Here is a 13,039-nt window from a genome sequence, read left to right on the forward strand (position 1 = left end):
GATGACACATTTTTATAAAACATTTTTGTTTTGCAAAATGACTGATAGCTGTGCAAACATATGAGTGTGTATAATTTATTTGCACGTTGTGTTTGTAGGAATATGTTTATTGCATGAAACCATGCTAAATTTTCATAAGAGTATAAAGATATGTATAGTGAGATCATACTTTTTACGTACTTTTCCTTCCTATTCACACCTTCTTTAGTGGGACATTTCTGGTATTTAGTCAGCTTCATCTATTGCCTCAAAAAAGATTCATATTGTTATAGAATTCAAAAAGAGTCAATGTTTAACTTCTAAACCCACAGTAGGGTCTTAGCCCGTTTAATCAATAATATTCTTCAGACTAAAGCATTTCAGGAAATTATTAGTTTCTTTCTCTTTTGGTGTGAAAACATATTTATTTTCTCACAGTCCTTGAAGCTGGAAGTTCAAGATCAGAGTTTTGGTGAGGTTGGTGTCATCTGAGGCCTCTCTTTTGGGCTTGTATGTGGCCATCTTAGGAATAGGTTTTTGTTGTTTGTTTGTTTGATTGTTTTTCTATGCCCCAAACTGTCTTAGATTCTCAAGGGGAAATTGAAATGTTCAGAAAAAATGAAGACAGGGTTAAGACAGAGCCTTGAACTTTGCACGCAGAACTGCAGCAGGCGAGGCCCCGTGGACCTGCTTCTCAGTGAGCCTCCTTCAGAGCTCATCTGCCTGGCCGGTGATCGAGCTGAACTAAGTAAGTAGTAAGGTTGCTTTCGGCTCTAAAAGACTGATTCCCAGGTCTTGCATGCCCAGTGGGGAAATGCCTGCCACTTCTTGGCCGGGCATTGTCCTGTAAGGGGAGACCTCTCCTCTTTCCTTGGCCACACCCCCAGAAGCTGGGCTGAGGACAGCCAGAAATAAAGGCAGTTACCTGTGAAAGATCGGTAGGTCTTGCTTTTGCAGCTACATTTTTCAATTAGCTCAGGAGAAGGCACGTCACTGTGACAGGTGGCACAGTAAAAGAAGGCTCTGGACAATGAAAGCAAATCAAGAATGACTTATGTGAGGCTTCACACTAAGCATGGCGCTGACTCAGTCGGCCTGCCATTAAGTTGTATGTGCTTTAGGACTTTCTTCCCATAAAGTAATAAAAAAAATTACCTTTTGACATCTTTTGCAGAATCAGCAATGAAGAAGCCTAATGTGTTCTTATGCAGCTTAACCTGTGCAGGTGGATTTAGTATCAGACCACTAGAGACAGAAAAGAAAAATACAGTAATTTTCCCCTTCAATTTCTGTGCCAATATTTGGTGTTTCATTCTGTCATTACCAATGGATTCTCTAAATTGCAGAGTTAATAGGACTCAATCCCCTTTTACTGCTAAACATGGTAGAAAATGTGAATTTGACTGTATTTAATACTCTGGCTGCTGCTCAATATGCTGAGGGAAGCCAGGTCTCAACACAACTGCTGAGCTGCTGCACAGCTGAGCTAAGGGGAAGCTCCTTCTTGGACTGTGTCCTGATTCTGAGATGGTCAGACCAGCTCAGATAGAGGAAGCCTCCACGGCTTAGGCTGCCCACTGCCATCTAGGCCAAGGCCACACAGTTGCTAGACTTACTAGGGGTGCTCATTCTTAGGCGACTTGACCTTTAACATTAAATCAAGTCTACTAGTCAGTTGGGTTCAAAAGTTCCTTTTAGTTGCCTATATGTTGTCTGAACTTGTATGTTTCTTTTGACGTCATTGTCTTCAGATTGCAAGATTTTCAGAGTAGGAACCACATGAATTGTTTCTATTTCTACATCACTTGAATGTTTTGATTTTCGATTTTCTTATGGTTTATGTGATTGAAAAGCTGCCTTACAAATTTCATCCATGGGATCCCTTGATGCAGTACTCTGTTATGACGACTTGAGTTCTTCACATTTCTCCCTCTGTTTGTCAGATCTTTTGTTGTTTTCAGCCCTCCAGTATGATAAGATCTTATAACGCTGTAACTCCCTGCACTTCATTTGTGCATGATGAAAGCTTTCCTTTTGTTCTTTGAACACATTCCTTTTATATTCACATTGGAAAGAGGTTAAGTCTCTATCTTGGCAAAGCTTATTCTGCTGTGAGGGTACGTACTCCCAAGGAACTTCCAAGGGCTGGGGTCTCACAACAATAAAAGGGCTTGCACAACAAAAGCTCTGCAGCTCAATGCCAAGAAGAGAAAGATGCTGAACAGTTCTGTTCAGGTAGATTATTACCTAAGACATTGTATGGCATTTTCTGAGTATTTTCTGACTGATATTAATGAGTGGAATGCTTGTTTTAACTAAGAAAGAGAAAGAACGTGGGTTTGTAACTCCCACCGCAAATATGATTGGTTATAGTTCACTAGCTAGCAAGCATATACTTAGTTGTACCTTCATATCTCCTTTTTTAAAGTGATGGTTTTTTGAACTCTTATGAAATATTTAGCTATGAAGATTCTGTCATTATTAATATCTCTGGTTGCATTTGAAAGAAGAGGTGAACTTTTGAAGATTTTTCTGAACTGGCCTTATTGCTTAATTCCCCTCCTCATTAATCATGGCCAATTGCTTTATTAGAGAATGTTCGCTACTGGAACAACCTCAGAATATTATCTAACTGGGCCAGGTCCAACTTTATCTTTTAGCAGGTGACAAATTATTCCCTAAGACAAATCTTTATGATTACCCAGGGGCTTTGCAAGTCTTAGAGTATATTCAAGTGTATTAATTAGAAGAGAAAATAAAAGGTGAGAAAAGAGGTTTTTCATCAGTGTTTAAAGACACTCGCCTAAAGGCCAGCCATTGAGATGTCCTGTTTTTCTTCTACTTTCCATGGCTGTGGTGGATTTAGTACAGCTTGGTGATCTGAAGCGCAGCCCCTGAGCCAGCTTGAGTTCAGATTCTGGCCCTGCCACTTGGGAGTAGTGTGAGTTTGGAGAAACAAGTTAACCTTTCCGGGCCTCCGCCTTCTCCTCTGTGACATTAGCTAATAATTGTGCACATCTCACCGCATCGCTGGGAGGATTCAAGAGTTAACGTAAGTCAAGTGCCCAGAGCACTGTTGGTCATGAACTAGCAATCATGTAAGAGATTGCTATTATTAGTATCTTTGCCAAATCAGGATTTACTTTGTTTGATTCACCTGACATTTTGGTGAGAAACCAAAGATAAATCTATGTTAGAACAAGTTCCTCTTTCATTGTGGGTAGTAGATGTGTGCTAGATAGGAAACAGCACCAGGACCTGTCATATATATATAGAAATTAGTTGCTTAATAGATATTCATGTTTCCAGTGTACAATGTCCTACTAGTCATTCTAACCATGTTTACAGAGATCTAGGATGTCCGAGTTGAAGAGGATCTGAAAAGCAGTTGGGCTAGTAGTCTCCAAAGGCTAGTAAATGAACTTACTGTACCATGGGGACTTTGAAACGTCTCAGGCTCCACCCCTGGAGATTTTGGTTTTGTCAAATCCAGAAGTGGGGTTTTACAATCTAGAAGACTTTAAAACTTTGCACATAATTCTGATGTGCAGCCCAGGTTGTAAAGAGCCAAAAAGATGTTAAAACTTGACCAAGTTTTGGGCTGGTCTGAAATCTAAATTCCCAGGTTTAGGTTTAGATTTTAAGATTTTTCTTGAGAATAGCAGGACTGCTGAATAGAATTTAGGCAGCCAGACACTACTTCTTGTTATCCTCTCCTTCATGACTTGCTTTGCAGGGTACCCCACTGGTTTCTTTTGCCCAGATTTCTTCTGCATGTTTTCTGCTTACACAGGACTATTGTTCTGTCCAAACTTTTGTATAAAATCATTCCTTTGTAGTCCATGTGCTATCACTCAAAATTATTGAGTTTTGACTGTTTCCTTGTGATTGCAGGGTTCCTGGTAATGTCAATTTTAGAGCTGGAAGGGGTCTCGGGTGTTCATTAATGTGAGTTCCTCATTTTATAGATGATGAACACTTTGCCAAGGCCACCGGGCTGGCAAATCATAATCAGAACTAGAATCTAATGTGTGGATTCTAATTTAACTTAAGGTAGTTTTAAACTAAAAACCATACATAAGCCAACATCTTTCTTGTTCCCCATCTACTTAAGCCCCCTTTTTCATTTTTCATCATCTTTTCACTATATATCATTGTAGCTGATTCTCTATTTGTCCTAAATTTTACTTTTTATTACATGATAACTTCTCTGACTTCTCATATCATCCAACATGGGTTCTCAGGAAATGCTGGTAAAGTTATCTCTTTGTTTTACCTTCCTTATTAACAGGAGACTTTATCTAGTAGGTCAGTCAAATTCCTATTTGGCCATATCTTGCAATTTTTTTCTAACACTAGAGCTTATGAGAACATTTTTTAGTATAGATAATTCTATTTCATAGTATGGTTTCATGGTCAAGATTTGCAAGACCTGGTAATACATCAGGTCTTGGGTCAGACCTGTGGGTCAGAGGATCAGGTCGGTGAAGATGGCCATTTCTTCTCTCCCCCACTGACGAGAATAGGGGCAGGGTCATAGGAGCAAAGGCAAAGCGCCTGTCCACCCTTCAGGGTAACCATTCTAACCTCAGTCATTGGAGATAATATGAAATACACCACAGCCACCTGGGTGCCCGATAGACTGGCTCTCAGCAAATGGCAGAAAGCTTAGTTACTGCTGTATTCTTTGGAAAAGTCTTAATCATAAAATCCAACCCCCCCCCCAAAAAAAAATCCCCAAAACTGAAGAGGTTTGAAGCCTCATTGCTACCAGTAACCGGAAAACATGGATTTGTGCTCGATGGCTATCAGCATGAGGTGCAGCTTCACAAAGCAGAGCCTGGAAAGGAAGACAAGAGTCGTGAGGAGAGGGAGGACAGCAGGGTGCTGCTCCACGATACTATGTCTAACTCTTGGTCCTCTGCACCTGCAAGAATGCCAGCACCTCAGCAGAGGAAGGGCTTCCCAAATATGGAATTCTCCCTTGCATGTGAATCCAGCCTGAAGTATCGCATAGCCAGCATGCCCACTGGGACAGAGAAATATTGTCCCCCAAATTTTAGGTTGCAAAGACTCAGACGTATTCATTCTTTTATCTTACAGTCTTATGTCTTCAGTGCTTGCCAGAGTCATCAATGAACATTGTTGAGAGACTGTTGTTGCGTGAAAAAATGCAGAAAGTGTTTCTTTTAACTTACCGGGAAACTTCAGGAAAAGTCATTCCGGCAAAGTCATCAGAGAGACGCTGAGTCAGGATTTTGTTCTTCAGGCCACTTAAGAAAATTTTTTGCCAGGATTGTTTAGGACAAACCTGTAATATACAATTGTGCCGCATGAAGCACTTGACATGGAATACGGGATGCTATAATCCAAGCTGTATATTTTGCTAAGCAGCAAGCCAGTACCCATTGTACTTAGGTGGTAGGAAGGAGATTTGTCCTAGTGCTTAAATGGAGAAATGTCAAGGGAAGAGCTAAAACTCTAACATACATCTCAAGTCTTTTCACTAAAAAGTTCAGAATGAAGTGGAAGCATAACTTAGTTTCTTCCCACAGGGCAGCTCCTTGCTGGAAATTAGAATTCTTCTAATAATCTCAGCAAAGTAGATTGGCTTTTGAGTAAGTAAGAAGATGGGAAGGATAATACAGAATGTAAGTTTTCTCTCCCTAGATATGCTGTTCAAGATTGGTTTTTTTAAACGTATTATTTTTTTAACTAACTACAGGCATATCTCATTTTATTGTGTTTGACTTTATTGCACTTCACAGATGTTGTGGGTTTTTTGTTTGTTTGTTTGTTTGTTTGTTTGTTTTTTACAAATTGATAGTACCGCCCTCCACCAGCAAAGACTATGAGTCACTTTATAGAGATACTCACTTGATGGCGATGGTCTAGAACCATCCCCAAATATCTCTGAGGAATGTTTCTACCACAAAGAAAAAAAATACACATGGTTTCTGCTCAGTATCAGAACCCTTCATGGATTCAAATGAATTCAAAGAGCCACCCTTATTAATGGAATGCAACTGTAAAAATCAAGGATAGCAGTAGGTTTCTAGAGAAATGAGAGCTGTGAAGGGAGGGTATCTCTCAAAAAGGATAAATTCAACCTGAGGCGGCAGGATAGGGTGGATCACTCATCTCTGTTATGTGTGTAAGAGCCCTCAAAACTTTATTATGCTTTCTTTGCGTCCTTCTCATTGTCCCCCACCTGCTTCCACAAGAATCAGTACCACACTGTTCGGATGTGGCAGGAACAGGCCCCTTAAAGCTCCGAACCTCAGATGAAAGTCTGGAATTTCTATGCACTCTGAAACATTGTAGCCATGTAGAGTCAAGGTCAGTTCAGAAATACTGTTCCAAGGGCCATTTTGTGGTTTAGGAAAAACAAATAAAAACAAAAACACAAACACATATTTCTGCCCTGCTAAAAAGGACCACCATTTCCTGCAATCCAGGAACCCCCAATGCTTCCCAAGACTCAGCTGAATCTCCGGCTCTCTTAAATTCCTCTGTTGTAGAGTGCTCACTTCATTGGACACTTCATACCACTATTTAAGTCCATACTACTGAAGAAATTGGCTTAGTGCTTTTAATCTAAATGTTTCACTTTTGGAAAAGGGTATAAAATAATAACCATAGAGATAGAGAAGACTTCCTGAATTAGTTTTTAAAATGTCAGAAAGGGAAACAGGAAGACAAGAAAGATTTTAGATTTAGATAGTAGAATTGGAGAGCTCAAGTAAATCAGCGGAATTAGATCTAATCAAAGTTTTAGCTTGTAAGGAAATTTTTTTTGCCTAACACCAACCAGATTGCTTTTCAAACTGCAATTTCCCACCATATACTCAATATACTAAAAAACAAACACACGCATGCTATCGATCCAAGGCCTTTTGATCTGAGTACTCAGAAGTTTTACAAATATTAACTCAATACTTGGAAAAATCTGGTAATGAGATTAATAACTCTCATTTATAGATGCAAACACTGACAGTGAAAGTTAAGTGCTTAATCTGAGAAAAGTGGGGCATACAATACTGGAGTCCTGGCTATGAAACTTAAGTAAATAGTTAATTACAGAATTTAAAGCACCAGGGCAGCAAACAGCATTAAAATGTCTTGCTCTGCCTCACTCTGTCCAGTTTAGGATTTCTGAAAGTGAGTTTACATATAAAAAAAAATCATGAGCACAAATACCTCTCAATTCCTGTATTCCAAAAACCATCTTGTGACGACTATTGGCAGATAAGCATCCTCAGTGATGAGGTTACAACTGAAGATGGAGACTCTTATGCTAAGAGAAATAAGCCAGTCGATGAAAGACAAATACCATATGATCTCATTTATAAGAGGAATCTAATGAACAGAATAAATTAATGAGCAAAACAGAGGCAGAGGCATAGAATCATTGAGCAGACTAACAGCAGTAAGAAGGGAAGGGGGAGGTGGGGACTGGCTGAAAGACGAAGGGATTAGTCATAGAATATATATGAAGGACCCATGGACATGGGCCATGATGAAGGACGGATTACGGAAGTTGGGCGTGGGCTGGGTAGAGGAGGGTGAAGGGGGAAAAGTGGGACAATTATAATACTATAATAGCATCAACAATAACATATTTTTAAAAATAAAATTAAACAAGAAAAAAAGAGAAAAGCACAAAAGGGCTGGTTTTACATTTCTGCATCTTTCATTGCCATGAGAGAAATGAGCTTTTCAGATAGAGAACTCATTCCTTTCATTTTCCCTAGCCACAGAGATTAAAATCGCAATTATCACAACAGACATGGCAGTTATCTTCCACTTCCTAACCGTACAACACAAAGAGGATTTCCTGACAAGCCCCTTTCTAGGCCATACACAGTGACCGCCAAGCAAAGGGGAAAGCATGGTCACTGCGAGAGCGTCAGGCCTGCTTCTGTCTGCCTGACGGCCATTTCTATTCCTCTGCGTATCATGTCTCCTTACATTCACAGAAGGAACCACAGAAGAACTCTTTGTGTTCCAATGAGCATCTTGCTAGCCAGAACATCCTTCACCTCTTTTGCTTCTCCTTAATAGCATCAGAAAAAATGTAAACATTTTTTGAATTTATTGAACAAAGGAAGTAGAGTGTGAAGAGAGACCAGGAGAAAATTGCATGTAAAGAAGGCAAATGTGGACTCATAATTAAATGAAGAGAAAGATCAATCTCGAGAGGGCTTTGGACGATAGGATACCAGGCCCAGGTGAGGATTAAAACATTTCATGAGAATGGCATTTTGAAGGCCATACTATGTGCTGTATTAATTCATTTCAATAGCCCTTTTTAGCTGCTTTTTTTTTTTTTTGTCTCAGACAAACGTATCATTGGACCTGATATGGGAGATTGTGGCTATCTAAAACCACAGGGACAGGGCACAGTGGTAAGATCATAGGTTAGACAATTCTGGTTCTGCTACTCACTGATTATACAACCAAGTTTTTTAGCATCGTTGACCCATTACTGGGACACTACCTTTAAATATTATTAAGGGGAGACAATGTATTTAAAATGCATAACATATAGTAGGCACTAGCTATGTGGTCATTATTATTACTGTATGGAATGCCCCCAAAGTAACCTAGAAAATTAGACTTTAATTATTATTTGTGTTACTATTTATGCTTGATAAATATAATTATTTATTATCATGTTGATTATTTTATATTTAATTTATATTTAAATATATGACTTCTCTGATAATAACAATCTTTAATTATATTTCTACTTTCAATAACTCAAAGCACTTCTACATTTATGAATACATTTACATTCATATTATCGTGGAGCAGGTAGGAAGCAGAGTTATGATCTCTATTTTGCAGATAAATATTCTTAGGCAAGAATAAGATAAATAACTTGTTTCAAGGGTAATGCAGTACCTAGGATATCAATCTGGTACTTTCAGCTCAAGTAGAAGTTGAATCTCATTTCTTGGGGCCTTCTTTCTTTCCTCAATTTTTATATCTATTTCTGACTCTAATGCTTGAGAACATGGGGATAGAGCCATGATTCAACATCAATTTACAAGGTTACCTTACTATTATGCTCAAGAAATAGAGATGTTAGAAAAGTACACAAGCCTGGCACCAAACAGCCTTGGGCAATAAGTCCAAGCTTCAGTTCAGCAAAACAGATGATGTTGTCTCCAGTAGTCCAGTTCCAGTTGGGAATCTTTGGCAGAAAAACCTGTTTCATGGTAGAAAGTAGATCAAATACTAAGAATACATATAATTTGATAAAGTTCTTTCTAGATAAATGGGTTTATTTCACTTTAAAGCATGTATTATGCCTAGGTCAAGAGAAAAGAACAAATTCAACATTTATAAGTGGTTAGTGGTCAACTGCTATACTTTTTAAAACAAAAATAGCTATAGTTGCAAAAACAGGTCAAATGGCTTAGACTTAGATTCTACTCCAAATTCGTAATCCTTTTTGTTTATTTATTTTTGAGGGGTATTGTTTATTAAGGTATAACTGATATATGACATTATATTAGTTTTAGGTATGCAACATAACAAGCCAATATTATTTTTAGTTGGTGATACTATTACAGATGTCCCATTTTTCCCCATTAGTCCCCTCCACTCAGCCTTCACCACATTATTGTCTGTGCCCATGTGCTATGCGTGTATGTATATGTGTTTTTTAGCTAGTCTCTTCCAGTCCCCCACACTTCTTCCCCTCTGAGATCTGTCAGTCTGTTCCATGTATCCATGCCTTTTGTTTTATTTTGTTCATTAGATTCTACATATGGTATTTGCCTTTCTTTGTCTGGCTTATTTCACTTATCATAATATTCTCCAGGTCCATCTATGCTGTCTCAAAGAGTAAGAGTTCCTTCTTTTTTTTACAGCTATGTAGTATTCCATTGTGTAAATGTACTACATTTTTTTAATCTACTCATATACTGATGGGCACTTGGGCTGTTTTCAGATCTGGGCTATTGCAAATAAAGCTTCTATGAACAAAGGGGTGCATAAAGGCCTGTCTGGAAAAAGTCTAACCATTCTTAATATACCAAGAATGGATTGTACGACATCGACATAACCTCGCGGCCAAGGAGAGTGGACTGGAATGCACATGCACGAACAATGATAACTTCACTGTAATAGTCAGTGGGGGTGGTAGATGTTGTTGAGTGAGCATGTGTACTGTGTGGCCATCTCATTCAAAATGACTGAATGAGGAGAGCAATGAATCTGCATTAAATTTTGCGTTCAGCTTGAACATTCTTCCACAGAAACTATTTGAATGATTCAGAAGGTCACGGCTATGGGCAACTGGTGAGTGGCAGCTTCATCACAATAATGTGCCTGCTCATGCATCACATCTCATGCAGAGTTTTTTGGTGAAACATCAAATCACCCAGGTGGCTCAGACCAACTATGGCCCAGATTTGGTGCCCTGCAACTTCTGGCTTCTCGCAAAACTAAAATCAGCTTTGAAAGGGCATATTTCAGACTGCCAATGAGATTCAGGAAAATGCAACAGGGCAGCTGATGGTAACTAGGAGAACTGTGTGAAGTCCCAAGGTGCCTACTTTGAAGGGGACAGAGGCGTCATTGTCCTATGTACAATGTTTTTTGTATCTTCTTCCATAGATGTCACTATGTCTCATATTACATGGCTGGGTACTTTCTGGTCATATATTCTCTCTGATTGGTGAAACACCAATCAGAGAGAATATATGATTTAATATTTATATACATTGCAAAATGATCACAAAAATAAGTCTATTTAACATCCATCACCATTGTGGTTATTATTTTTTGTTGTGATTGTAACTTTAGAAATTCTCTTAATAACTTCAAATATATAATAAAGTATTATTAACTATAGCCACCATACTGTATATTATACCACCGTGATTTATTTATTTTCTGACTTGAAGTTTGTACCTTTTGATCTTTTTCACCAATTTTTCCCATTCCCATCCCCTCCTTCTGGCAACCACCAGTATGTTCTCTGCATCTAAGAGTTCATGGTTTGTTTGTATGTTTGTTTTATTTTTAGATTCAACATATAAGTGAGATCATAGTAATGAATACCTACCTCGAGAAACAAGAAAAGTCTCAGATAAACTACTTTTGGTTGTCCTTAACTTTTGACACTTTAACGTGTCTTAGTGTGGATCTCTTTGAGTTCCACTTATTTTGCATTTTTGGCTTCCTGATTCTGGATGTCTGATTCCTTCCCCATGTTAGGGATGTTTTCAGCCATTGTTTCTTCAAATAAGGTTTCTGCCCCTTTTTGCCTCTCTTCTCCTTCTGGGACCCTATAATGCAAATGTTGGTCCACTTGATGTTGTCCCACAAGCTGCTTAAGCTGTCTAAACTCATTTGCATTCTTTTTTCTTTTTTGCTGCTCTGATTAGGTGAGTTCCACTCCTCTATCTTCCATTTTATTGATCCTTTCTTCTGATTCATCTAGTCTGAGCTGAGCCTGTTTTGCATTTTTCAGTTCAGTTATTGTATTACTCTGTGACTTCTATTTGGTACTTTCTGATATTTTCTACTTCTTTGTTGAAATATTTACTTTTTCATTCATTCTTCTTCCAAGTTCAATAACATTTTCATGACAGTTATTTTGAACTCTTTGTCAGGTAAGCCATTCATCTCTTTCATTAATGTATTTTTCTGAGGTTTTGTCTTTTTTTGCTTTTTGTTTAGAAAACATATTCATGTTTCTTCATTTTCTTTGATTCTCTGTTTGTTTTTATGCCTGAGAGAAAACATCAACCTCTCCTAGTCTTAAGGGAATGGCTTCATGTACATGATGAACCATATCAATCAACCATAACCTAGCTCTTGGTTGTCTCTCAAACTTTTGTGATTGTCCAACCAGTCTACTTAGGCTTTAGTGGCTCCCAGGAGTTGAGAGTGTGCCAAGACCTGTCAGTGTCCCAAAGCAAAGGATCTCATTCATCACTTAGATTCAAGACGATCTGGAAGTTAGACCATCAGGTAGCAGTTTTTAAAATACACAAATATACCTCTTTCTGAATTTACATTTGTAAGTGATTAACAATCTTAGTGAGAGTCCAAATTTCACCTAGAGTTGGCAAAAACTTCTTGAGTGTAAATTCACTTGGAAGTAATAAATTCAGCTATTACTTAGATAAACTAAGTTCATCTAGCACCACAGACTAACAGACAAGGTGACTGGATAGGCTAGAAAGTTACAGTACCTTGTTATGGGACTGAAGTATCTGTATGATGACTCTGGTATTAGGGCTATAGTTCTTGATAGACAGTACCCTACATAAACAATGAATATTTTCATCAGTGATGTGCCACATACAGTGTTTTTGTAATACAATTCAATTCAGAGTTAAGAGACTAAAGTTTGTGTCATATTTACTCTATTATGCAGAGTGCCAATTCTCAGCTGTTTCTTACTATTTGTAGAGTTACCTCCAGCTATTTATACTTATTTTGCCTTGGGGGCAAGAAGATCATCTGGGTTAGGAACAATGCTATTGCCATCACAATGATAGTTTGAGTCTGTTACAAGTCAAGTTTCTGCTCATAGATAGTTCACAGTTAAAGATGGTAACTAATTCTAGCTATCTTAAAAAGAATTTCCAATAGTCACAAGCATATCCCAAGGAACCATGAACAATCTTTTACTTTACTTTTTTCCAGAACTACTGGGAAAAAAAACCTATACATAAAGTCTACTAATAGCATTCACATAACACCAATGGCATGTCTGTTTTTGAGGGCGAGAGGATGTTACTTAGAATGACACTACCTGAACAGTTATCAGTTATTTGTTTGCTTGCTTTTTAAATTTGGACAGCTATTATGTGAAACTTCAGGAAAGTATGTAGAGAAGCCCATAGATATACAGGATATTCTATTTTTCAATTACTTTTTCATACATCTGCACCATCTCTAGGGGCAAAAAAAAAAAAAAGAAGGCAGAAACCCGTAATATGATGAACCTAGTGCTATAGTAAATGACATCTTCTCCTGTTTAGGCCTATGTTCCAGGCTTTATTTTAAAAGAGGCAGAAATAAATCAGCATTG

At 38.1% G+C, this 13,039-nt stretch overlaps 1 protein-coding gene across 1 annotated transcript in view; it reads right to left on the reverse strand.

Annotated features, from left to right (window-relative positions):
• Positions 1–13,039, reverse strand: part of KCNU1 (potassium calcium-activated channel subfamily U member 1) — a 118,798-nt gene that overhangs the window by 74,362 nt on the left and 31,397 nt on the right. The window contains 6 exon segments of the mRNA XM_054565772.1: positions 905–1,002; positions 1,135–1,224; positions 4,751–4,819; positions 5,178–5,290; positions 9,041–9,193; positions 12,195–12,264. Coding sequence (XP_054421747.1) covers positions 905–1,002; positions 1,135–1,224; positions 4,751–4,819; positions 5,178–5,290; positions 9,041–9,193; positions 12,195–12,264 — 593 coding nt within the window.

Source organism: Pteronotus mesoamericanus, unplaced genomic scaffold, assembly GCF_021234165.1.
Source record: "Pteronotus mesoamericanus isolate MK-2021 breed Mesoamerican mustached bat unplaced genomic scaffold, CSHL_Meso_final contig_169, whole genome shotgun sequence".
Classification (NCBI taxonomy): domain Eukaryota; kingdom Metazoa; phylum Chordata; class Mammalia; order Chiroptera; family Mormoopidae; genus Pteronotus; species Pteronotus mesoamericanus.